General features: G+C 35.4%; 1 protein-coding gene across 11 annotated transcripts in view; it reads left to right on the top strand.

Annotated features, from left to right (window-relative positions):
* LOC136029437 (rho guanine nucleotide exchange factor 11-like) overlaps positions 1 to 26472 on the top strand; it is a 349966-nt gene that overhangs the window by 112892 nt on the left and 210602 nt on the right. For all 11 annotated transcript variants that reach the window (XM_065707834.1, XM_065707833.1, XM_065707831.1 and 8 more), the window contains 3 exons: positions 6793 to 6907; positions 9976 to 10122; positions 14357 to 14410. In XM_065707834.1, the coding sequence (XP_065563906.1) occupies positions 6793 to 6907; positions 9976 to 10122; positions 14357 to 14410 (316 nt within the window). The remainder of the gene's footprint in view (positions 1 to 6792; positions 6908 to 9975; positions 10123 to 14356; positions 14411 to 26472) is intronic.

The raw sequence follows: 26472 nt of genomic DNA, 5'->3' as shown, positions 1-26472 counted from the left end.
GAACTCTTATTTTAAATCCTGACCAGCATTAAGCCTCTGATTTTCCTTTTAAATCAATCTATTGATTCTTAGAATTTTGTTAGAGCTCATACCATATGAGCTCTTGGCTCTTAGCTCTTCTTGCCTCGTCACAAGTTTCATATGAGCTCTTAGCTCTTGTTTTTTCCAAAGTTTGCACACATTTGTACGAACAAATAGACAAAGCCTGGGTAAATTTCGGCAAGGGGATTGTCGTGCCTAGGCTGGTATAAATAGGGTTTTATGGTAGAGATGGATGGGGCGGAGCTTAAAGAAGGAAAATAACCTCGATAACTGACTGGAATAAATTTGTAGGAGCTTGAGCCTAGTCTTAACCAGTTCGAAATTGGGTCAAAAAGTGGCTCATGTGCTAACATGGTACTCGCATGACGGTGAGACGGCTGTCCTTATTGTGTTGCTAGAGCAACATTTTCGTTTTGTCTTTTTTTGGTCTTTTTTCCTAGCAAATTTCAGCTTATTTTTAGAAAGTGGTAAGGGTCTAACCTCTGCGGTTTGATGATAAAGGGATGATAAAGCGTGGACCATAGGCCGGATTGATGAATATGACTTTGCATTTTCGAAAGTTTCGTAGAACTCTTGCTTGGGGCCAAAAAGGATGGTTTTTGCTTTTCCTTGAGCCAGAGCCTATAGTGTGTGAAGCGAAGTGGAGTCTTATAGCTTAGGGCAGAGAGAACTATCTGAAGTTATGAAGTCAAGCTTTCGTTTCATCAAACCATATTTCTGCTTTCGATTGGAAAGCTCCGTTCTAGCAGGCAAGCAGGCAGGCACCAGTTTCAAATTGAAGATGGACTAAAATCTATAAGTGTTACATATATGTGACAGTTATCCGTCCCCACAGCCAATATATCTTCTTTGAGTGATAGATAGAAAAATTTACAGAAACAAAAAGTGGTATTTCCCCACGGGTCCGAAAGTATTGCCATCTATTTTTTCTACCCATTTCTGCTCGGGATTTCAGCTGAGTTTATCATTCGCTTTTTCGCACTTGGGATTGCAGTAGAGAAAAGGTATCAGATGTTCCTCTTGCACTTTAAAAGTTCTCTCATTGCTAAAGAAATTTGAGTTTATCCTTTGCTCCTTTCCAAGTGATGACGTTAGAAACTTGGCCTACGGCAAAAAAGTCAACTTTTGAACTAAGATAGATAGATTTTTTCGACGGCAGTCGTTTGCTCTTGATGAGCTGATCAAAGTTTATGTTATCCATTTTTTTGATAGAAAAATTCTTTCCTGAAATAAAGTTTAAAGGGGTTGACAACTTCATTAGTAAGGTACACACTGAAACCAAAAATAGGCCGATACCAATTGTGAGACATGCAAGGGAGTTTTAAGCAACAGCCGGCTGTTAGCTCATAATCATCTTCGGCAATGAGGGGTTCGCAACTTTTGCTAGTTGGTGTATCTATTATTTGTTTCTGGTGTATTTGATGGTAAGGCCAATTTGGTTTCAGTGGTAAGACATGTAGGGAATCCTTACAGATTAACAACTTCAGCGTTTAATCGAAGGGAGGAAACAAAACCAAACACTTTGCTCGGTGAAGCCGAACAAACGTTGCTGCAACACCTCACGTTGCCCATGCGACGTAGATCTAGTCGAATATACTTTGTAAATCTAAGACAGGCAGCATCTATACAAGCATCACCAGAATCTATAAGAGTTTGCTGTTGTTGATTTTAAAACAAAGCTCTCAAGCTACGCAAATAGGATTGAAGACCTCTGAAATTTCTACGTGCTTTAAATTAAATTCGAATTGTTTCAGATCATTTAAATTAAAATCATGCTTTAAATTCGTTTGATTATATAAAAAAGACCATCACTGCTTCCCACGTGAAAAAGGAAATTTCCTTGTTGCTCAAGATGGGGAAGTGTAACTCTCCTCTACGAAATTTATGGACATTGTCATTCCGATAATGTAGTTTTCATTTTGAACGACGTCATTTTTGTGAGGTTTCAGGCTATTTTTCGGAATTGCCATAAGTTTGTTCTCACAATCAACTTTTACCATTAGGGATGATCAAAATTATAGTTATTATTCCTAAACCAGGTTCAAATGGCGGTTTTTTTTTGCTTCATGGTTTTTTTTTCAAAATGTTTTTTAAATTTTTGGTTACTAGGGGGTAGGGTTCGTTCATTACTAGGTTGCGTCTGATGCTGCAACCCTGATGAGCAAACACTTGGTTTGATTTGGTGATCAGTAAGGGCTTCGATTGTATAATCATATTATAATTGTTAGCACTGTAGATCATTTACCTATAAACAATGTAGTCCTTTTTTGACTTCAGTGGGACAGAAGGATTTCCCTCTTACATTTGTTTTTCGTGGTAGATATCAAAAAGGAATATACAGAAGAATCTGTTGTGGTGTAAAGGCTTACAAAAAAAAAGAAACCCGGAAAAAATATACAGAAAATAGAAGGACCGTTACTACCTTAAGATTTTGTGTTTGGAAACCGATCAGACCCCCCCCCCTCTTGAGTGCGTGTGTGTATGATAGGGAAGCGTAGTCTTGGTTACCATTCTAATCTACTTATTTCATTTTAACAGTTAATAGGAAGTTCCAGTTAGAATCTAAAGAAGTGTTTATTCCTTTATTTTTCATTTCACAATGTAAATTTTTACCTCAAATGGGAACATCGTTGATTGAAAATGGACGAGTTTAAAAATTGGAAAGAAAATAGAAGATATAAAAAAAAGGAAAGTAAGAACAGCTAATTCAAACTTGTCACAGATGATTTAAACTAATAAACTCTTTTTGTTATCTGTAGGTCATATGCAGAAATAATGTGTATAAGACGCAGGCCCTTAAACTCCACCCTATTATAATCCTATTATAAAACTTAAAAAGGCTTGAAATCTTTTGAAGATGGTAACGGATGGAAACTTAAAAAAAAAGAATACAAGGGGACATAACAGTGCTATACTACCAAAATGTGATCTTTTTGAATTTTTGTGGCGGGGGCTAAAAATCCCCCCTTAAGGGTTTTAGGCCATGCTGATTCTAATGGTATCCTTTTTCTTTCGACCTGCCACCACTTTTGACGGCCTTGAAGTTCTCTCGAAATTGCCATAACCTTCTTTTAGTCATGACTTCAGTTTAATATTGATAATTGTTAATAAAATTGATAATATTTCAAAAATTAGTTTAATAATGTGTATTCTAGTCTAAAAATAGGCTGTGTTCTGTTTCGGCACTGCAGTGCAGAATACCTGTTAGTAGCTTTTTTCATCGTGATCATCACTTAGTTCATAGTTTTCATTACTAATCTGCGTGAATAAACACTAATTCTTCGTGATAAAGCTTTCATCACAATCATCACGCGGTGTATGATTCTAATTGCAATATAGTTGCTCTATACTTGGAAGGATTTGAGCAACGAATGTTCTGCTTATTTGGCTTTTGCTTTTTATGGCAATTGGTATTAACCAAGTGACGTAGCAATCGCAAATTCTGTCGGTCTGTCGGCCTGTCTGTCGGTCACGGCTCTGCTACTTTAGGCACTTCCAGGTAAGCTAGGACGATGAAATTTGGCAGGCGTATCAGGGACCGGACCAGATTAAATTAGAAAAAGTCTTTTTCCCGATTTGTCCATCTGGGGGAGGGAGTGGGGGTCCGGTTAATTCGGAAAAAATAGAAAAAATGAAGTATTTTTAACTTACGAACAGTTGATCAGATCTTAATGAAACTGGATATATATAGCAGGATGTTATGTCTCAGATGCTCCATTTTCGACTCGAATTGGATCCGGGGACATAGGGGGTTGGAGGAGGGAAACAGAAATCTTGGAAAACGCGTAGAGTGGAGAGATCGGGATTAAACTTGATGGGAAGAATAAGCACAAGTTCTAGATACGTGATTGACATAATTGGAACGGACCCGTTCTCTTTGGAGGAGCTGGGGGGGTGTTAATTTGGAAAAATTAGAAAAATTGAGGTATTTTTAACTTAAGAACGGGTGACCGGATCTTAATGAAATTTGATATTTAGAAAGAATTCATGTCTCAGAGCTCTTATTTCAAATCATGACCAGATCTGTTGACATTATGGGGAGTTGGAGGGGGAAATCTTGGAAAACACTTGGAGTGGAGGAATCGGGATGAAGCTTTGCGGATAGAATAAGCAAATGTCATTGATACGTGATTGACGTAACCATATTGGATTCGCTCTCTTTGGGGGAGTTGTGGGGAGGGGTTCAGTGATTTGGCGAGTTTGGTGCTTCTGGACGTGCTAAGACGATGAAAATTGGTAGGCGTGTCAGGAGCTGCACAAATTGACTTGATAAAGTCGTTTTCCCAAATTCGACCATCTAGAGGGGGGGGGGGCTAAAGGGAGAGGAAAAATGATAAAAAATGAGGTATTTATAACTTACGAGTGGGTGATCAGATCTTAATGAATTTTGATATTTAGAAGGGCATCGTGACTCAGAGCTCTTATTTTAAATCCTGACCGGCATTAAGCCTCTGATTTTCCTTTTAAATCAATCTATTGATTCTTAGAATTTTTTAGAGCTCATACCATATGAGCTCTTAGCTCTTCTTGCCTCGTCACAAGTGCCATATGAGCTTTTAGCTCTTGTTCAATAATATATGACAAAACAAAAACTGACAACCGGTGTCGCATAGTCTATGGAATCTTAAGATTCTTCTTCAATATGAACAAGACTGCATGTATAGTTAACAACTTAAGAAGTATGGCGTGATGTTTCTGTTTGTAAACCGAGTAAGAAGAAAAACTCTTAAATTTCCATCCAAATGACGTGATCCATTTGCAATATACGATGTTTTTTTTAAGGTTAAGATCCAGGCTAGGTCCTTCGAAAAATCTGCGATTTCCACTCTCTCGTCTAATAAAGACAATTTTCCTTTTGTCCAGATGAGCAGAAGTCTGTTTTTTTCTTTATATTGTTATATTTAAGCCACATATTTTTCTTTAAAACTCATTTTCATTTTCTTTAGTCCTTATTTTCATCAGCGTCGTTCCTCTAGAATTCTTAGAGGAACTTTAGGGATATCAAGTTATCATTGAAAAGCCTCTTTTTCTGGAGTTTTCAATTCCCTAGAGGTTGATTGATTGAGTTCTCATCTTTTTGGGTATATCACGGAAAATCTCTGTCATTTATGTTTGGAACATCCAATTTCAAATCGCTCACAAGATTAGATATTTCTCTTCTTCTTCTTCTCGTACTCGTAATTGAAAATTACTTCTTTTTTTCACATTAGGATTGTATTTAATAGCGAAACTTAGTAAAACGCTGGTAAAAAAGGAACAGGAAGAATCTCAAGACTATAAGGTCAAGAATAAAAGACAGGGAAAAAAGTGCCTTAAACAACCTTTCTGAATATCAGGTTCTATCTGAAAGCAGAAAGCAATAGAATAAAAAAACTTAGTAAAACACTGGTAAAAAAAAGGAACAGGAAGAATCTCAGACTATAAGGTCAGGAATAAAAGACAGGACAAAAGTGCCTTAAACAACCTTTCTGAATATCAGGTTCTATCTGAAAGCAGAAAGCAATAGAATAAAAAAACTTAGTAAAACACTGGTAAAAAAAGGAACAGGAAGAATCTTAGACTATAAGGTCAAGAATAAAAGACAGGAAAAAAAGTGCCTTAAACCACCTCTCTGAATATCAGGTTCTATCTGAAAGCAGAAGGCAATAGAATAAAAAAACTTAGTAAAAAACTGGTAAAAAAAAGGAACAGGAAGAATCTCAGACTATAAGGTCAGGAATAAAAGACAGGACAAAGGTGCCTTAAACAACCTTTCTGAATATCAGGTTCTATCTGAAAGCAGAAGGCATTATAATAAAAATTTTTTTAGTAAAACACTGGTAAAAAAAAGGAACAGGATGAATCTCAGACTATAAGGTCAAGAATATAAGACAGGAGAAAAAGTGCCTTAAACAACTTTTCTGAATATCAGCTTCTATCTGAAAGCAGAAGGCAATAGAATAAAATCATTTTTTTTCTTGTATCAAGATATAAAACCACAGAATTTCAGGGACTAGAGGATGGAACGTCATAGGAAAACTTTCTCCATGAATTAAGCCGTAGGCTATTTAAATATCGCCCCATTTTATCCAAAATTAATTCACGGGTTCTTTGTAAATTTCCAGATATAAAATGATCGCCTCTGATTCAGGAATGGTAACCATAACCCATGTAAAAACTTAAATGTAAAAAGTCATGAAGAAAACAAAATTATAGGAATGGCGAAGAAGCACTTGAAATTCCTCGAAATTTCCGTTGAGTGGAAATGGAAAAAAAGTAAATAAAAGGGCCACATCATCGTTATTAAAGCATTTTTAACTCTATAAATAACTGATCGACTATAAAATATCATCCAGGGTCTTAAAGCTCTTTTTTCGAACTTCCCGTAACAGAGCGAGGCTCCTTCATGTTTTCAAGTAAAAACTCAAAAAATAAACATCTCAATAACTCTGATTACTACAGCCAGAATACAAGGTCATATCCATAATTTTTTTCCGGGGGTGGGGTACAAATCGTATCAAATGTAGAAAAGTTTGTTTTTTTGTTACTTTCTACGAGTTTAACAAATTTTTTCTATTTGGCAGGGGGGGGGTCAAAACCGTACCCCCTCCCCCTGGTTAAGGTCCTTTCAGAAAAGGTTTGGTTCCTTCATTTAGGCTTTGGCCAATGTAAAGGTTAAGTATATTTTTAAATTTATCCTGAATTCAACGTCTTCTACAATTTCTATTCGATTAAATTTTTTCCAGCGTAATTGTCCTTTTTTCTTTACAGAGTGTAAGCGTCCGAGGTCATGATTTTGCACTCCTGAACTATATGTCGATTGTTGAGTGCATTCAGTGTGGCAATATTTTATGGGGTGTCTCTCCCCAAGGATACCAGTGCAAAAGTAAGTATATTCTGATCATAGTGTTTAAAGCGTTCAAATTGAATATTAAATTTTCAATAACTTCAAAAAAGAATTGATTAAGAAGAACTAAATTAAATGTCAAAATCGTTGATGATAATGACGGTAAGGAGTGACCTTTGTCAATACAAACCGGGATCTAAAGAAGTTTCAAAGGAAAATATGCGTAAAAGAGCGTGCTTTTAACTTTGATTCCAAAAATGTAAAATTCACTAAGTTTAAAGCTACCCATAGAAAATTATCTGTGCAAGAAAATTCTTGAAATTTGGAAAAATGTCAGCCTACCCCCCCTCCCCCCCAAAACAAGGACGATGTTGATAAAAATTAATCATCAAGTTCAACATTTCCAAGAATTCTGTATAAGGCATCTCAAGCCCCTATACACCCAAAATACCATTCTTCGACGTTTCCCGAGGAGATTTGTCTAGCATTCGTCTTTATTATTATTATTATTTATTTTTTCAATTGTGGGACAACGTTTCAGGCCAATGTTTGTAATATATTTGAAGGTGGATGGTTAAAAAAAGTTGAAGCTGTAATGCTTTGAATCAACAAATGCCGGTTTCTGTTTAGTGGCCATACACACGGGGTTTAGTCGTGGTCGTAGTTGCGACTACGACTTGGCAAAAACTTCCCGTTCACACGGGTCTCAAAGTCTCAGACCTAGGCGTAATAATTGTTCAGTTTGGATCAACTCACCAGCATCTAAGCCTAGATTTTAACCAATTACATCAGAGATTAGTGACAAGAAATTTGACCGGAAGGGAGGGTGGGAAAATGGTACAGATATGGAGTGGCGTAAGAGTTTGATTTTATTGAAGAACTTACAGTGCATGTGGAGAACAGAAGGTTTCTGTATGATAAGACAGATAAAAATTACAAGAATACTTCGATGAAGCAAAATGCATGAGAGGTGATTGGGAGACCCCTTGCTCAAAAGTAACAACCTGGCCTTGTTGCTGGCGTTACTTGTTACTTGGTGTGTAATAGTCATAATAGAGAATGTTGAGAATTTTTTATCTTAAGCAGCTTGAGAGCATTTATTTTTAGTATCTTTTACTGACAAATCTCATATTGTTTTTGATAAGTGATGTTTACGATCGATATGTGCAAAAAGTCTTACCACAGTCACAAGTATCAACGTAGCAAGGGGTTCTGTCAGAGGGCTTTGGCCCCTTAGGAGCTTAGGAAAGCCCCTCAGTTTGCAAATAAATTTTTATATTAAAAAAATTACACAAGAAACTATTGACTCAGATTCTTTGTTTATAACGAAAATTTACTCAATAGACGCCTTTTCCGAGGCGAATTTCAGATTTTGTCTGATTACCGCCTCTTTTTTGTCTAACCAAGAGGGTGGAGAATATAAAACAAGAAGCAGTTTTAGACCAATCAGTTTTAGTTGTTGGTTGTGGTTTGAATGGTATTCAGTATATATCTGTTTTATAACCATCATAAATGTTCAACTATTTTTCTATTCAAGAGTTTATTCGATATTTTTTCTAATACAGCCTTACTAAGCCAACCTGACATAGTGAATTGTTTATATGTTTATCTTTTGACGTTAAAGCCCTTGACTAATTGAATTCTGTATGTTCAAAAGAATATATAAGCACTAAATGTTTTTGTTTTTTTTTGCAAACCAGCTCCACTAAGTTCACTCAAAATGGACTAGACAATTGGCTTCACACAGGGGTAGAGTGTGTGTTAGGAGGGTGGAATACTCCTCTTGAAGCTGGTCGTAAGCTTTTTTCTCGCGGAAGAAGTGAAAAAATAATTAAACCACAAACTTCTTCATGTGTCAGCCCCCCCCCCCCCTCAAGTGGATTTTACCTGTGTGCACCTTTGAAGTACAGACCATTAGGTCTGTTCATAAGCAGATGCCAAAACCATGTGACATTTTTTAACTGTTGATTGGCTCATTAAAGTGAAAATCAGCAATCAATTTTCTTCTCTCATGTTTTATGGACTTCCTCTAATTAGCCGCTGTAATGTTTACTTTTCTATTATTGTATTTAACAAATATCTAGATATTTATTAGTTCCTCTTCCCTCTAGATAGCTCAAATTAATGTCCTTGCTTGACCTGACAGTAAGATGTTGCTGTGCCAAAAGCAAGTTTTCTTATTTTCCTTCTGTGTTTGGAGAAAATAGGTCAATCTATCAATTGGAAGGGAAGAACCATGTGAAATTACTTAAGCTTAGGCAATATTCCACTATTGAAAGCAATAAAGGTTTGCAGAATCACGTACTTTCTCCTGATTTCCAAGCAACCGTCTTTGTTTTTTGTCCAAGTTGATTATTCACCTCAAGTTCACTTGTACTTTCAAAGCTCTTCCCTTCCTTTGTTTTTCAAATTTCACCTCTTGGGAAAGAGAAGAGAGTCACGCTTTTTTCCCTCAGCTAGGAACGATCATGCGGTGACGTTCGCGTTATTTAAAAGCCACTTTTAAAAAAATCTTATACTTATACTAGTATATAATACTTATTATATATCTTATACTAGGTGTAGGGAAGTACTTTAAGCACAATTTAATTGTTTGTGAGGGGGAGGGAGGCTTGCGCTTTTCAAACAAAAAACTACTGTTAATATGCATTTTATGAGCTTTTACAATTGCGCCCAAGTCGTTTAAAAAACCCCAGTCCTGTTTCTCATCAGGGGGGGGGGGGCTTGGAAGTAGACTTTTATTGGGTACCTGCCCAACCATAAAATTTATAAAGGTTGAAGTGTTTGTTATTTGTTTTTTGTTTTTTTATATTAATTATGATGAAAAAAGGGTTCCATTTGCTGCATTTCTTTGTGAGTGTTATTATATTTATGATTAGAAGCTGTGGCCTTGAACGATGAACTTCTATGTTTAGATTGTAAAATAACTTAAAAGGGAAAAAATGGTTCCATTTGCTGCATGTTAAAGGTCGAAGTGCGGCATGAGCATTATCGTTAATTTTACCACTGCATTTCTTCATGAGTGTTATTATGTTTATTGTTAATAGTAACAACTTTATATTTATGATAAGAAGCTATGACCTTTAACGAGGGACTTCTGTATTTAGATTGTAAAATTAACTTCCATAAGTTGTGTCTTCGACAATTTGAATCTGGAGGTGCAGTTGAACCATGTGTTGGTGCCCCACCATTAAAGAAGCAAGCACCCTTCAAATGGGTGCCACAGATACGAAAAACAACTATTGCATCCAACGGTAAGTTGTCAGTTCAGTTTTATTTCTGTGCTTGAATTTAGTCTTTCTGAGGCATTAAAAATTTTGTTTTGTATGTCCTAGTTATACAGTCATCCTAACTGTAAAAGGCTTGTTTCTAATTTGTTTTCATCTTAATAATGTCCAAGGATCAATCAAACTTATTTCTGGAATATCCGAAATTACTGAATATACGTATTTTCAATTGCTGGGGACGTCTCTAATTGATGACGAGTAGTAATTAACTACTTAAATTACCAATGAAAGCGCTTTTAACTAGACACAACAAGGAATCCGTGAGTTTCTGTATATAATACTCGATCAGTTAATCTGAATTTTTGATAAAAAAAAAATAACTTAAATCACCCACCTTGATTTGATTCAATTCAATGGCCTAAATAATCTTGTTTTCATTACTAACCGAGTAGTTTATCTCAGTATTAATTGTTTTTTTTTGTGTCTTTTTTGAACCGGCCTTGGACATGGTACTAACAACGAATTTGATCGAAGTGTTTGCAGTGTTTTGAACAGATTGCTTTGGGTTCAAGCTTCTCTCTTTTTTTTTTTTTGATGCAACATCTCATTCCTTTACGGCGAATTTTTAAGTAAATAAATAAATAGTAGTTTCATTACAGTACTATTTTATTAACTCGGGCTTATTAACTTTTGTAGGCTATTACACGCTTTGTATTCATGCTATTCCGTTATCTGTTGTTTTTTTTTTTTTTTTTTTTTTTTTTTTTTTTTTTTTTTTTTTTTTTTTTTTTTTTTTTTTTTTTTTTTTTTTTTTATATAAATAGAAAATATGTTTTCAGTTATCTCGTAAAGAAGAATAAGAAATTTGATTCAAACTAAAAAAATAAGCTCTTCAAGTGAGTAATAGGCAAGCTCCGTCATTGCTGATAATATTTCATTTAGGAGAAATACAGAAATAATTTAGTTCAATTTATTTTTAGTACTGTATTTGTTTATTTATTTTTCAAGAAGTAAAAGTTGCCTTTTTGCGTTTCTTGTTTAGAATCCTTTTCCTCTGAAAACCGAGAAATTTATTGACGCTTTTGTGGATGAAGCTACTTTTCAAAAGCTTATAATACATTGATTTAATGCTTGTCTTTTCCCACTTGGAGCCGCTGTTAGAATCCCATAAATCATTTTTATGACCTGCTTTTGAATCATTTATCCATCCTTAAGTTTCCTGAAAAATGACCTTGTTGTTTGTCTATTAAATATAATTTGGGAACATTTTCCATTGAGTATTTTGGTGTTTTTCGTCAAGTATTGCAGTATTCTGTTATCTGGAACACTATCCTCGTTAAATTGCGTGTTGAGTCATCTCGTTAAAAGAAAGAAAATAAAAAAAGTTTCAAACAGCCCCCTCCCGCCACCCAAAAAAGGAATAAGGAAGAAATTGTTTAGTAAGTAAATTGTGACAGAAAAGGCTTGCCATGAGCCGCTGTCATTTCTTTTAAGGTTTTGTTAAGACAGAGAGCATACGTATGCACAAACAAATTGTTTGAAAGGGGACCGAATTTTTCTTAACAGAAAAATGGTAAGTTACATGACAAACCGTGACATTCTAGAATTTGAATTGGAGCCCACCATACTCCATGTGTATGTGGTGGATAAGCTTGAAGTACCTTAAAAAAATAAAGACCTATAAATAAGGAGATTTCATTTATATCGATATTTAGCTAGGGCTTTTTGATGCCATTCCCAATTTTTTGTGGAATTTTTCAGCCAATAGGAAAAATCTGATTTGTTCAAATCAGCGGTAGCTAAAGGTTGGTATTAGTGAAAATCATCCTCTCGTTTTGTAGTAAAGCCTACTTCGGGTTTTTTCAGTATAGTGATAAAATGGGTAAGCTTTGTCGTTACTTATGATTTTCTTTTCAGAAGAAGTGTAGATTTAAGTTTCCTGCGAACAGCGACTCCTAGTACACCAAGCAAAAATACAAAAAATAGCAATAGAAAGCTTTTAAAACAGTCACTTTCTATCTTTTTGATTTTCCTCTGAGTAAGATTTATAAGCAACGACATATCTTGCGAAATACCCATTTGAGTAGGAATAATAATTTTTTTTTTTTTTTTACCTGTTTTATAAAATTATGAAAAATAGTGGAGTAGCTAAAAAAGAAGACAAAAATAGACAAACAATTAAAATTGCAGTAATAGTGGCAGAAACAGAGACAAACGAAAAAGAAAGGCATAAAAACAAAAATCACAACTGTGCAGCGTGGCTGATATGTCTGATAAGACCGTAGATTAAAAAAGAAGAAGAATTAAACCTTAGACAGGTTATCTGATAGCTTCTCAAACGACGGGATATCATGCGTACTCCATATTTGGTAAAATTTGACTCTGAGATCCATCCCGAAATTCTCCGACCATCGGTTTATTGCGATCACTACTGCTTTGAACAACATTCATTGTCTTGTAAAGATAACATCATGGTAAACAAAGAGTAATTAACAACAACGACATAACTAACGCGTCATTATACAGCAAATAATTTAAAATGTTACATCAACGATACCGAAACAGCAGCAATAATTAACAATAGCAGTTTTTTTTGTTTGAAAGTTTTAAAATGCTGTTGTATTTTTACAAGATAGCTGAAAAGGTAGGTTTGCTGCGGAAAACGTGTCAGGTAACGTAATGCTCTCTCTTAAGCTGCCTTTTAAGGCTCTATAGGCTATTTCTTTGGTAAAATTAAGGGTTGCCTCTGGGGGAGTGGGATAGTTATTTGTTGGGTAAATTAGTATAAACGAGTATTTTCAGTTTGAATTGTGGGCTTAAGTTGCTAGCAGCTATTTATTCAGTACGTCATGTGTACTTACAGGGGAGGGGGATACCTCTGCAAAGGGGGACATTAATACATTGATGAAACGCTTCCCTTTCTGTCACTCGGGGCCACTTTATGAATCCATAATCCATCTTGCAAAATCATATTTGCAATCAAAACAAATTTAAATTAGTTGAAATCAGATTCAACTGATTTACTACTTAGAAATGCGAAGCCATGGGTACTGCTGAAATTTACTGAATTAGTTTGAAATGAAAAGGCTCTGACCTGTAGATGTAGATGGTTACCAAATTGAGTTGTAGATTTCCATTATCGAATTATAATTTCAGTATTAAAGTTAATCGTGACCTTTTTGCCTAAGGCGCATTCACAGTGATATTTCACTAATACCGAGGCTTAGCTAGCGCTGAATTGAATCAATCAAATTTTTCCTATTGGCTGAAAAATTCCACAAAAAAAAGTCTTTATCTTTCAAGGTATTGGTTGTCAAACATAGATCAAAGTAAAATCTTCAGACGATAGAGAAACAATTTTCTAGCCTTTGAATTATCTATATAGGCTCTTAGAGGTTTGAAGTCCAGGTTCCAATTATTTATAATGTGATTTTTATATCCATCAGATTTTCTTAAATTCGGTATAATTTTCTGCTCAGACCCAAGAGCAATCAGAAACAAGTCAAGCTAAAATTTTAAACGGGAGTAGTATTTCCTGAATCCTATCGTTTCCACATCTACAACAATCGGTTGTCAGCTAAATTTGATAGGAAGCAAAAGCTAGTGCCCTTCCTTTTGGTTGTCCAGACGCAATTAAACCTCTTCTGAGGATCCATGAAAGTGGGATTCTTATATTCTATATATCAAAAGATCTACCAGAAGGAATGATTTGATCTTGACCAATCATAGTAGGAAGTAAAGGTTAATGTCATCTTTTTACTGTATCAGCACTCGAACTGACTTCAGTGGAAGATGAAGCAGGAGGAGGTCCTGGAATTATTGTCATCACCATGTGTAATAGGAAGAGATTGACGGATCTCAAATAGATTTGGTGGAACTCAAGAAAAGGTAGTTTTATTGATTAGTTCTATATCTAATCCGACCTCTTCAGAGGGAAAGAAAATAGCTGGAGGTGTCTGTAAAATCATGTCGTCAACATAATGGACTATTGAATCTCAATATAACTTTGTTGGACTAAAGAGTAATTGCCCTAGTTCCCACATATCCTAGAAATTGTCCCCTTTCTGTTAGCCATGTTTCACTCATCATGCTGGAATCGTTTCTACAACCGTGAGCACATTGTGACCTTTAGCAATTTGTTTTATTGTTGCTTCTTTTATTTTCTATTTATATTCTGCTTAAAGAGTATTAATCCCTTTGTATCCAATATTTATACTTAGAAGTTATTATTTTGGTAATAAACTTAACTTGTTTTTTCAAGGTTTGAGCAGTGAATCCTTTACGTCTCCCACTAACGAAGATATCCAGGCTATCGGTAAGTCCATTTTTGTCTCATTATTCTTTTTATACCCTACTGGCTGGATAATTCAAAACACGTGTTCTTATAGTGCTTCTAAGATTTATATTTCACCTTCCCTTTAACCAAACATGAAAGATTTTTCATATGGTTTATTGTTTCCCATTTGGTTCTCAAGAAGTTTTAAGTTTTTTTTTTAAACATGTTGTGCATAGGTGCCTGCAGATATTTAGAAGAAGGAGGGTAAAAACATTTTTCAGGGGAAAGGGCAAAGGTTAAAAAGACGTCTTCCTCTTGGAAATTGTCGTTCCCCTCGAGTATTTCATAAATTGTTCACTAAATGTATGTTTGGTCCCGTGGAGGGGGGGGGGATTTAAAGCCCTCTGTCAATTGTTGATGACACATATATTGCCATTTTGCTCCTTTCTTGTCTCGCATAATTAGGTACAAATAAAGTTTTCGATACCTCAACTGTCGTTTTTGTGTGTTGTTTTTGACTCGTGTGAATCTGCCCAGAGGGCAATAAGATAGAGCATTGATACTATACTGGTTTACAGAGGCTGCCTCTGTATTTTTAGTTATTTATTTTTGCCCTTGCCAACTTCTTAGCCCTTTGACGCGTCACTATGTTGTAAATGTTTTATATTGGTTTGGTAAAAATACAGAAAATTAAATCACGGATTTTTAGCTCATGTTATTTCAGACTCGTTTCCGCCTAATTTATTATCATTAAATTCGTTAATGTATTGTCGTAACGGAATTTCATCATAGATATATATTCCCACATAAATATAAATTCCCTCTTAGATATATATTCCTAGAACTTTATTGCTTATAGTCGCCATTGCTTTAAGATCAAATCCCAATGGATGCTACGTTCTCCGTTGCTATGAAGATATTATCTTTAATATACGTTCGATGTCAGCAATTGGCACCTATTGAGAATTTTCGCCAACAAATATTGCTAAAAGCTCCATACCCTCCATAAATTTTCTATACCCTCAATATTTCTAACCACTGGACGTTTGAAGGGTAAGTTTTGTCTCGCCCTTTCCACTCATTTTGGTCCATTAACAAGGCAAGAGTGAAAGAATTATTAAGTGACTAGGCAGTCATTAGGAGTCAGTAACGTTTATCATCCCGTTAACAATTAAATCCATACTGCCTATGACCTTTTGTATTTGAATGGCAATTAAGGATGATCACTATCATCTCCATTAATTTCTGAATAAAATATTCTAACGCTTGGGAAGTAGTTAAGTATTTCTAGCGAAAATTTTAAAATCGAATGAGCATTCATAACTGAAGGGCTTAAAACTGACGAAAAATAAAAGTTTTTTTTTCTTTGTGATTTGCTTTGTAAGTTTTTCTTTTCTCAAAAATATTGTCATATTTTTGAGATGATGTCAAAAAACAAGTTGTATTTTTATGAGTTTTGCCACTTGCCTCGGATCTTGAAACCTAAATAACTGGAATAGAATGACCTATTGACAATTTTGCAGTTTATCATTACCACCAATGAAAAAGAACTTCCGTGTAAGTTAGGTCATTGCTCCTAAATGAAGCGTCCGACTCCATCCCCAAGAATACCATGTAATAACCAAAGTCTTTTCAAACAGTTCGTGGGAACGAAGTGTTGTAAGGAACGACCCGGCTCAATAGTAACCAAAACTAAAAAAAATTGGAATTTTTATACTAATAGTTACATCAAAAGAATCGCATTTTAATGCTGATTTTAAATACATAAGTTTCATCAAGTTTAGTCTTACCCATCAAAAGTTAGGAGCCTGAGAAAAAAAAACCCTAAAAGCCATAGAATCTTAACGAAAATCACACCATCAGATTCAGCATATCAGAGAACTCTATTGTAAAAGTTTCAAGCTCCTATCTACAAAAATGTGGAATTTTGTATTTTTTTTTGCCAGAAGGCAAATCACGGATGCGTGTTTATTTGTTTTTTGTGTGTGTGTGTTTTTTTCCAGGGGTGATCGTATCGACCCAGTGGTTCTAGAATCTTGCGAGAGGGCTCATTCTAACAGAAATGAAAAGGTCTAGTGTCCTTTTTAAGTGACCAAAAAATTGGAGGGTACCTAGGCCCCCTCCCACGCTAATCATTCTTCCAAAGTCACCGGATCAAAATTCTGAGATAGCTATTTTATTCAGCGTAGTCGAAAAACTTATAACTATCTCTTTGGGGATGACTTACTCCCCCACAGTCCCCGTGGGAGGGGTTACAAGTTACAAACTTTGACCAGTGCTTACATATAGTAATGGTTATTTTGAAGTGTACAGACGTTTTCAGGGGGATTTTTAGGTTGGGGGAAGAGGGGTATATGTTGGAGGAACTTTCCTTGGAGGAATTTGTCGTGGGGGAAGAAAATTTTCATGAAGGGAGCGCAGGATTTTCTAGCATTATTTAAAAAAAAAACAATGAAAAAATAAATATGAAAAAGTTTTTTCAACTGAAAGTAAGGAGAAGCATTAAAACTTAAAACGAATAGAAATTATTACGTATATGATGGGCTTACCTCCTCCTAATACCCCGCTCTTTACGCTAAAGTATTTTTAGTAATTTCAACTATTTATTCTACGGCTTTTGTGATTCAGGGGTCATTCTCATGAAATTGGGACAAGATTTAAGCTTTAGTGTGAAGAGCGAGGTACTGACGAGGGGGTGAACTCCCTCATATACGTAATAAAAACATGAGAATACAGAAGTTTGTTACGTAAGCTAATTTGTAAGTTATTTGTAATTTGTAATTTGTAAGTTATCGGAGGGCAACTAGGCCTCCTCCCCCGCTCCTTTTTTTCTCAAAATCATTCGACCAAAATTATGATAAAGCCATTTAGCCAAAAAAAAAAATAAATATGCAAATTTCGTTTTAATTATTCGTCTGCGGAGAGCCGAAATCAAAACATGCATTGATTCAAAAACGTTCAGAAATTAAATAAAAAAAAACAAGTTTTTATAACGGAAGGTAAGGATCAATGTCCCGCACTTTACGCTAAAGTTTTTTAGAGAAAGAGTCAAACTTTAGCGTATAGAGCGGGGCGTTGATGAGGAAGCAGCCCCTTTCATATACGAAGTAATTTCCGTTCGTTTTAAGTTTTAATGCCGCTCCTTACTTTCGGTTAAAAAAAACTTGTTTTTTTTCTATTTAATTGCATAAAAGATATACGTCTTCAATCCTATTGGCTCATTTTTGTAAAAATAAAGGGTCGTCTTAAAAAAAGAGGAATAAAGCATAAGAAGCCAGATAAAGATTAAGAGAATGTGCTATTTGTGGAGCCTCAGAATCTTTGGAAAAAACAAGAAACTATACATTGCTAAGATATATCTAGCACCCCGACTGTGTTGATTTAAGAATCCCGAATAACAGCTCATCACTATCAAAAGAAGGCATTGCAATCTCTCATTAAAAAAAAAAAAAAAAAAAAAAAAAAAAAAAAAAAAAAAAAAAAAAAAAAAAAAAAAAAAATGAATCGATAATAATAGTAGGCAATGAATATCCTTCTGTTCAGATGGCCTGGTTTTAAAAGTATAATTGATTCAGAATTGAACTTACATTTTTTTTTGTGTGTGTGTTTATTTCGTGTCAATGGACAGCCAAGATAACGAAGGCATATAGTCAAGAGTATGAATATTCTATAAGTGGTTTTGACATTTTAATTTTTCCTGACATTATATTCTGTCTACACGTATTGTGACCTGCGTAAGATAAGAAGGTGATGAGTTAGTCAAAGCTAGAAACTAAATTTTAATTCTCTAGTGGGTATGTGGAGAGGAGTGATATAATTCCCTTGCCAAATTAATTAACTCTATAAAACAAACAGAGTAAAGAAAATAGGACAAAGTGAGGGAATGTTCATTTAAGATATTGTGTACACCAAGTTTGCTCCAGCGGTGGTGGGGCAAAAATGTGCCGCTCGTAGCGAAACTAGAAATGCTCATAGATGTACACCAGGTGAGAGTTGACAACCCCTCGAGAAAAAGCTCAATACTCCAAGGTAAAAAGTTACAAATTCTGGTTTTTCTGGTATTTTTCCCCGTTTCTTCGGCGTTAATCATCTTACAGTTTTCTCGGTTCTCTCGAGGGTTCGCTCACTTCCTGCCACCTGGGGTATATCACAGAGTGCCATGCGTTGCACAGTCCTTGTAACACTTGGCACAATCCCACTAACATAAGCATTGTTCTGTCACGCTTGACGCGCATCACTTGGTTTACGTGATTTCTCAAAATCGGTGACCCCTCGGGACCTCTGTAAAATTAAGGTATTACTTTTGTTTTTGATGGATTTTTTGGGGTAGATTTTTTTATTATTGGATTTTCATATTTTTACGGTAATACTAACATTGATAATTATAATAAGAGCGTGGTCATGGTAATTTATTGGCGATTAGGTTAATAATTTCCGGTTTCGATTCTTTGTCAAGACCAGTTCTATCTATTTGAAAAAAATTCAGCTTTTTCTTTTTAGTATAGAGAATTTGTCAAATTATATTTTAATCGGTAATTACTTATGTCATGCCCCAACCACCTGATGCAGACCAGTTATTATTATTCAATGGCCGTTATGTTTTTGGGTACCTGACTGACTGACTGTATGTCAAACAGTTAGTTGTACAAAAATTGTGGTTCAATCTTGCTTTCGAGGGCTATAATGAGAGAAAGGTTGAGATGGCTAAGATATGTTCGGTGGATCAAGGGGGACAGATTACCAAAGGCTGTCTTGGTCAGCCAACCATGTAGGTCCAAACGAAAAGCAGGTCGTTCCCGAATGGGGTGGGTGGATGTCGTAAGGAAAGATTTGAGGGAAATTGTAACTTCTTGGCAGGGAGTAAAGAGGGAGACTGAATAGATTGGGATGGAGGAGCAGTGTGTGTAGGTGTTTTGGCATCAGGTGGCTTGGTTCTGCATTGAGTTGTTAGCAGTAGTAGTAGTACTTGGCAGGGTGTAAAGAGGGAGACTGAATAGATTGGGATGGAGGAGCAGTGTATGTAGCTGTTTTGGCATCAGGTGGCTTGGTTCTGCATTGAGTTGTTAGCAGTAGTAGTAGTACTTGGCAGGGTGTAAAGAGGGAGACTGAATAAATTGGGATGGAGGAGCAGTGTATGTAGCTGTTTTGGCATCAGGTGGCTTGGTTCTGCATTGAGTTGTTAGCAGTAGTAGTAGTACTTGTCCCAATGCATACACAAGATCAACTCGACTTAATCTTGGAAACCTAAAAAGCAATGGTATATTATTCAGAGGCCATTTTTTTTTATTCAGGAAATCGTTCTTTATTTTGAGACATTCCCTTATACACAAAAAAAAAATCAAGACTCAACCCGAAACTTCAAAATTATGATAACTGGAATTTACCGTTTTGGCTTCTGAAGAGCTTTTATACATAGATAGAAATACATGAAGTATTTAAAAACTTGAATAAAGCAAAGGACGTAAAAATGTGGAATCAGTGGCGTAATTATGGGGGTGTGACCGTCCCGGGCTGCACTTTCTAGAGGTGGCACAGAGAGAAGGAAAAAAAGAGAACAAAAGAGAGGAGGGCCACAACCACGAAAGATCGAGCTTTGATTTGTGAAAACACCTAAACAACCGTCAGAAACTTTGTGATAGAGCTTGATCTGGATGCAGAATTAGACATTGTTGGTACCAAAGTTGAATTTGCTGCTGTGGAATCCTCAAGCTCTCCTGACTATAGCTTTGTTGCAAAAAATCTCCACTGAGAAATTAAAACCACCCGCTAATGCCAGTGCAACTCCAGAGTTCGAAGTTAGAGGAAGCAAAGAACCGTCAAATCTTGAGAACCTGAAGGATATTGGACAATGGGCCATAAAGCGCCCAGCAGTGATAGTTGTAACCTAGTAACGAGTATATGGCTCGGAAGTTTAAAAAGGCATTTAAAAAAACTGTCTAATAAGAAAGAATTAAAACTATTTAAGGAGTGGTAACTTTTATTTCAGTGAACCTGCTACCTATACTTCAAATCCCACACTACACCCAACTAAAAATAACCGCCTTCCTACATCCCGCACACTCTGCGCAAGAACCGATCTTTCCTACCCCGTGCCATATTGATCCCTCCAATACCGACTGTCAAGAAAGAAAAGACGGATGTAGCAGCCAAAGCTGACGATGGGTATTACGCCTCTGAAATTGCGGTCCCACAAACAATGAATCACAAACCTGGAGGTCGCAGTATTAATTTCATTTTCATCACAATGCACCATGGTCGTCATCCAACCATTTATTATGTTTTATTGTTTGTGTAAATAATTGTCCCACTCTGTTGTAAATATCATGTTTACATAAAAAAAATCTAAGCAGTTGAATAGCATTGATGTTACCACCGTCATTTTCTACAATAGTCTGTTTTAAGGTATCGAAGTAGGGGGGTGGGAGGCATTCATTAGACTCAGTAAAGGAGTAGTCCTTTTAGAGTCCCCTTCGGGCGGCACCTAAGCTAGTTACTCCACTATGTGTAATAGTAAAATTTTATCATACTGATTCTGAATTCTATCCGCAATGCACATCATCTATAATCACACCTGTGCATAGGGAAGGAGATAGAGGTAGAATCCTCTCTCCGATGTTGATTTGAAGGACTCTGGCAGATTAAAAAATAGTTGATCATGCATATTTTTTTTAACCCCTGTTGCCTTTTAAAAATGCCTCGACCCCTTCTCCTTAAGGGTCGGATCTGTGTGTGCCTATATCTGGGATTATATTTAAAAGTATTGTTGTATTCGTCTTTGTTCCTTTCGAGTGCCAAGATGTAAAAGGTTTTTTTTTCAAATTCCTATTATGATGCTAATTTTCTTGATTGCTTTTTTAAATGGAAATGTGTGGTGTGCGTTTCCATGGTATTTATACCTACCTAAATTAATTTCTTAGATAGTAGGTCAAAGGTTACTGTGTAGACTATTTCTTAGGAAAGGTTAGCCGACTTACAGGCCGTTTTCCTTTATCTGATGCATGTTTTTCTGGGGGGTTGGGAGGATTCATAAATAAACCCCGTGGCTCATAAGTTTGGAGCTCTGGAGCGGCATGAAAAACGAAGAAGTGGAAGAACTAACATGTTTTAAAACTGATTAGAGATTGCCGATTTTGCAACTATTCGACTCAGAATTAACTGAAATTGAAGAAAAAACACTAGTTATTTTTAGTGAAAGCTAATTTTTTTAGTAAGTCTAATGATTCTAAAAAATATGTAAACCTAATAAGTCTAAAAAATATTTATCATCCAATTCTAATAAGTCTGAAAAGTATAAAAAGTAATCCTATAAGAAAAAAGTTCTGAAGTTCAACAGAAGATTACTGTCTATATCCCCATAATTTACTTTATCTCGTAACTCCCTCAGTTGTCTCTGAAGCTTCCTTACTTAGTCTTGAGAGGGTTGTTGGTTATGCGAATGGTTATGCCATTTGGTGCTGCGACGAGATGTCTGTAGTAGTAGTAACAATAACAGTGACAATAACCGAACATAAAATGTCGCTCTACCCATGTTTGATTTTGAATGTCGAGAACTTGAGCTTTTTAAAAGAAAACGAATTGCTTATATATTTTTCTTTCTTTTTTTAATAAGAAAAAAAAGAACAGAGCGTAGAATCCTGAAGGGCTCTGACTAGCATCTGACAGTTCTGTCAGCTGTTATAGGCTTTAAATTCAGTATGTTTTCGACCTGTTAGTATACCTTGAGATTAATTTTGAGAATTTCAAAAAAAAATTTCAAAGAGAAGTAAAAAACGATATTAAACCAATGAAGAGCAGAAATAAAGTGAAATAATAATTCAAACTTAGAACGAATATATGTTACTATCAATGAACAAGTAAGACCTAAAACGGACATAAACTACAACGAAAAAATCAAGAAAAAAAAATCACCGCAATAACCAGGACTACTCAAAAGAACAATTAAAAGTGGACTGACTAATATATATTCCTTCCTGGAAGTTTCAGCAATTTCAGATTTATTAATATTATAAAAGAATAAAGGTTTAAAATAAGTTTTGTTTTCAGTAAAATGTAAGTTACGCTCTCGATTTTAAAAGACTTGCGGTGTTAATCCTACTCCTGTTTGTGGTAATTTCTGTTCGTTTTAAGCTTGCCTTGATTAGTCATTGTAATTTCTGTTCGAATTGGGTCCCATTTATTTATTGATAGCGATTTTTATTCGTTATAACTTTGAACCAATACTTGACTTTAATTCTTCTCTTATTTGATTTAAAGTAGCTCTTCACCTTTCTTTGAAAAACCTCTTCTTGAGGAAGTTTTTTCTAAAATAGTTTTTGTTCGTTTTTTATTGTCATTTTTTTTTTGCTAATAAAAGTGATATTTGTAAGAAAAAACTATCGTTTTTCCTGCTTAAGAACTAAGATTTTGACCTGCTACTTATATTTTGGTCAAAATTTTGCAACAAATTTTAATAATAGTTTTATTATAGAACTTTGAATGGATGGGAAAGGAGGTATTGTTCAAATAAATGGATTAAAATCTGAATAATTCTTGCTCTTCTAAATGACTGAAGCTATCCTGACCCCTAATCAACACCCCACGGCTGACTAAGACTTGTGATGTCTTCGGGTATTGAGGGAGAGGCGGGTAGCTAAAAAGGGCATGTGAGGCTGGCTGGTTGCCCTCCAATCACTTTTACTCTTTAAAAAAAATACTTGAGTTTTTAATTTCTAGTCAAATAACCCCCCTCTAAAGATTCTACGAACACTCCTTACTAAGAGGTCAGGTAAAAAAGAAGAAGCCGTATTGCTCATTACTTCGATAGCACTATTTCGCTGCTTATGATATTGGATGCTATAATGTTGCACTGAAGAGCGTGGCCGGATGTTGAACTTTATCCAAATCAATTCGTCGACACATTTCATCGAAGAAAAAAACATCTTTACTCTATTATGTAATCTAAATCTAAATATTTACACGTGTAACTACTTAGATTTTAGACAGTTGAAATACCTTCCCCTCTTTCCAGGCTGCTGATTAGGCCTAGGCCTACATCCTGCGTAAACCTGAGCCTTTCCACTGATCCTCCAACGGAGGAAATATCTCTTTCCTCTTTCCATGCACTTGCGGCTTAAGACTAGTTTTCTTTAAGGAACATTTTAAGTCTTAGTCCTAATACCTGGTCTACTCCGGAAAGAATAGAAATTCAGTTCTTATTGTGAAGTTTGTTTGTGTCTCTCAGTAATGACTGGCTCTTTGATATGGATGTGAAATTTTAATATTCTTCTTCTCAAGGGTTTGCTCTCAGACCTTTTTCAAGTAGGGAAATTTTAAAATCAAGCCTTCCTTCCAAGTGATGGATGTGAATGTCCAAACGGTTCAAAGGGGGGAGGGGCTGAAATTTTTAGGAATCGGTCATCGTTGATTCCTTATTCTAATGCATTTATATAAAGCAATAATTTGATTGGGCTTAATGTCTCTTTCATAATAAGGAACTGTTTTCTGGCATTAACTTGCAAGGTTAGTGTTCATTAGTGCGCATGCGTCCATATATTGGAGGAGGCGAAAGATGATTCCCCCTATTTTCTTCTTTGTGGTGGTATGTTTAATGCGGGTCTTCTCAGTTATTTAGTCTAAGAAACTTAATTCGAAGTAGGAAGCCTGTCTATAAGTTGGTTGGCTCTTTCAAATATCAGAATCTATAATCATTGAAAAGAAATTAAATCTAACTATTAGTTATAACTATTATCTGATGAAAATAACGAAAGTTTTGAAGTATGTTAGAAGAGTTTCAATCTAGATAAAAAAAGCCGTTATTCATGGAATAAACATTCATGGAATAAATTGGACATAGCGATTCAGTCCATTTGTGCTTTCTAAATATTGTAACTGGAAGTAAAACAAAAAATAAAAGAGATGGAATTTTTTTTATTCACATCGGATATAGCGAAAACATAAACAATTGGAAATACTTAAGAAAGGACTGCAATTTTCCTCGATTAGAATTTGTCATTGTTTTCATTGAATTGTAATTTTCGGGATAAATTAGTCTCTCAAATCTCTGATTTGAGATCTGCCAAATCTATAAACATGCGCAAAATGTTCAAGGGTGAGTGCTTGGGAGAGTTCTTCGTATATGCTTAATTAAAATTCATTTAAACGGTTATAAACACTTCGTTTTGCTCAAATTTCGATTGAACAGTTTTTCCTTTCTAATTGACCAAACTCACAGAATTTTCTAAGTCTAGGATGAGGGACAAAAAACATTTTACAAAAAAAAGAACAAAAAACAACAACAAAAAAACAAATGACCGTGGATTGTCAGCTTAATTGACATATACTGTTATTTACTCCTTAAAAGTTTTTATCATTTTTATTTATGAAAGTAAGAAAAGTGAAAAAATTTCAAACGTATTTTGTTTTCAGTATAGCCCAAATTGTGTTAAGGTTCTGAGAAGGCATGGGGGTCATCAGCCCTGCTGATGAATCTCGAGCAAACGAGATTTTGCTCGTTCGCCTATTTCTTTGCGATTTCTGTTCGTTTTGAGTCTGTTTTATTTATTGATTAAATAAGAAACAAGTTTTATGGCACTTGGTATTAACCAAGGGGAGAGGGGAGGCCGGTTAATTCGGAAAAAAAAAAGAAAAAATGAGGTATATTTAATATTTAGATTGATATTGTGTCTCAGACCTCTTGTTTTAAAAAGAAAAAAAATGAGGTATTTTAACTTACGAAGGAGTGATCGGATCTTAATGAAATTTAAAGTTTGGAAGGATATCGTGTCTCAGAGCTCATATTTTAAATCCCGACTGGATACAGGTGACATTGGGGAGAATTGAGGGGGGAACCTTAAAATCTTGGAAAACGCTTAGAGTAGAGGGATCAGGATCTTGTGCTTTAAAACTCTCATTTTAAATCACGACCAGATCCGGTGACATTGAAGGGAGTTGGAGCGGAAAGCCGGAATTCTTGGAAGACATGAAATCGAGGTATCTTACGAATGGGTGATTGGATCTCAATAAATTAAAAAACTTCAGTTAAAAAACTTAGCGTAAAGTGTCTTAGCGTAAAGAGCGGGGCGTTGATGAGGAAGCAGCCCCTTCCATATACGAAGTAATTTCTTTTCGTTTTAAGTTTTAATGTCGCTCTGTACTTTCAGTTAAAAAAAAAACTTTTTTTTTTATTTAATTCCTAAACGTTTTTGAATCAATGCATGTTTTGATTTTTGCTCTCCGCAGAGGAATAATTAAAACGAATTTTTTTTTTGGCTAAATGGCTTCTCATAATTTTGATCGAATGATTTTGAGAAAAAAAGAGCGGGGGAGGAAGCCTAGTTGCCCTCCGATTTTTGGTTAATTAAAAAGGCAACTAGAACTTTTAATTTTATACGAATCTTTTTATTGGTAAAAGATAAACGTAACTTATAAATTATCTTACGTAAAGAACTTTTGTATCCTCATGTTTTTATTACATATATGAGGGGGTTCGCCCCCTCGTCAGTACCTCGCTCTTTACACTAAAGCTTAAATTTTTTCCCAATTCATTAAGAATGACCCCTGAATCACAAAAGCCGTAGAATAAATAGTTGAAACTACTAAAAATACTTTAGCGTAAAGGGCGAGGTATTAGGAGGAGGTGAGCCCCTCATATGGGTAATTATTTCTGTTCGTTTTAAGTTTTAATGCTGCTCCTTACTTCCAGCTGAAAAAAAAACTTTTTCGAGTTTATTTTTTCATTGTTTTTTTTTTTTTTAAATGCTAGTAAATCCTGCGCTCCCTTCATAGAAATTTTCTTCCCCCATGACAAATTCCTCGATGGAAAGTTACTCCAGCATATCCCCCTCTTCTAAACCCCTCCCCCAACCAAAAAATCCTCCTGAAAACGCATGTACACTTTCCAATAACCATTTTTATATGTAAGCACTGGTCAAAGTTTGCAACTTGTAGCCCCTCCCACGGGGACCGTGGGGGAATAAGTCGTCCCCAAAGACATTGTTATAAGGTTTTTCGACTACGCTGAATAAAATGGCTATCTCAGAAGGTTTATCCGTTGATTTTGGGAAAATAATTAGCGTGGGAGGGGGCCTTGGTGCCCTCCAATTTTTTGGTCACTTAAAAAGGGC

The sequence above is a fragment of the Artemia franciscana genome, chromosome 7 (genome assembly GCF_032884065.1).
Source record: "Artemia franciscana chromosome 7, ASM3288406v1, whole genome shotgun sequence".
Taxonomy (NCBI): domain Eukaryota; kingdom Metazoa; phylum Arthropoda; class Branchiopoda; order Anostraca; family Artemiidae; genus Artemia; species Artemia franciscana.
The sequence above is the reverse complement of the archived record's forward strand: the minus strand, read 5'-3'. Positions and strand labels throughout refer to the sequence as shown.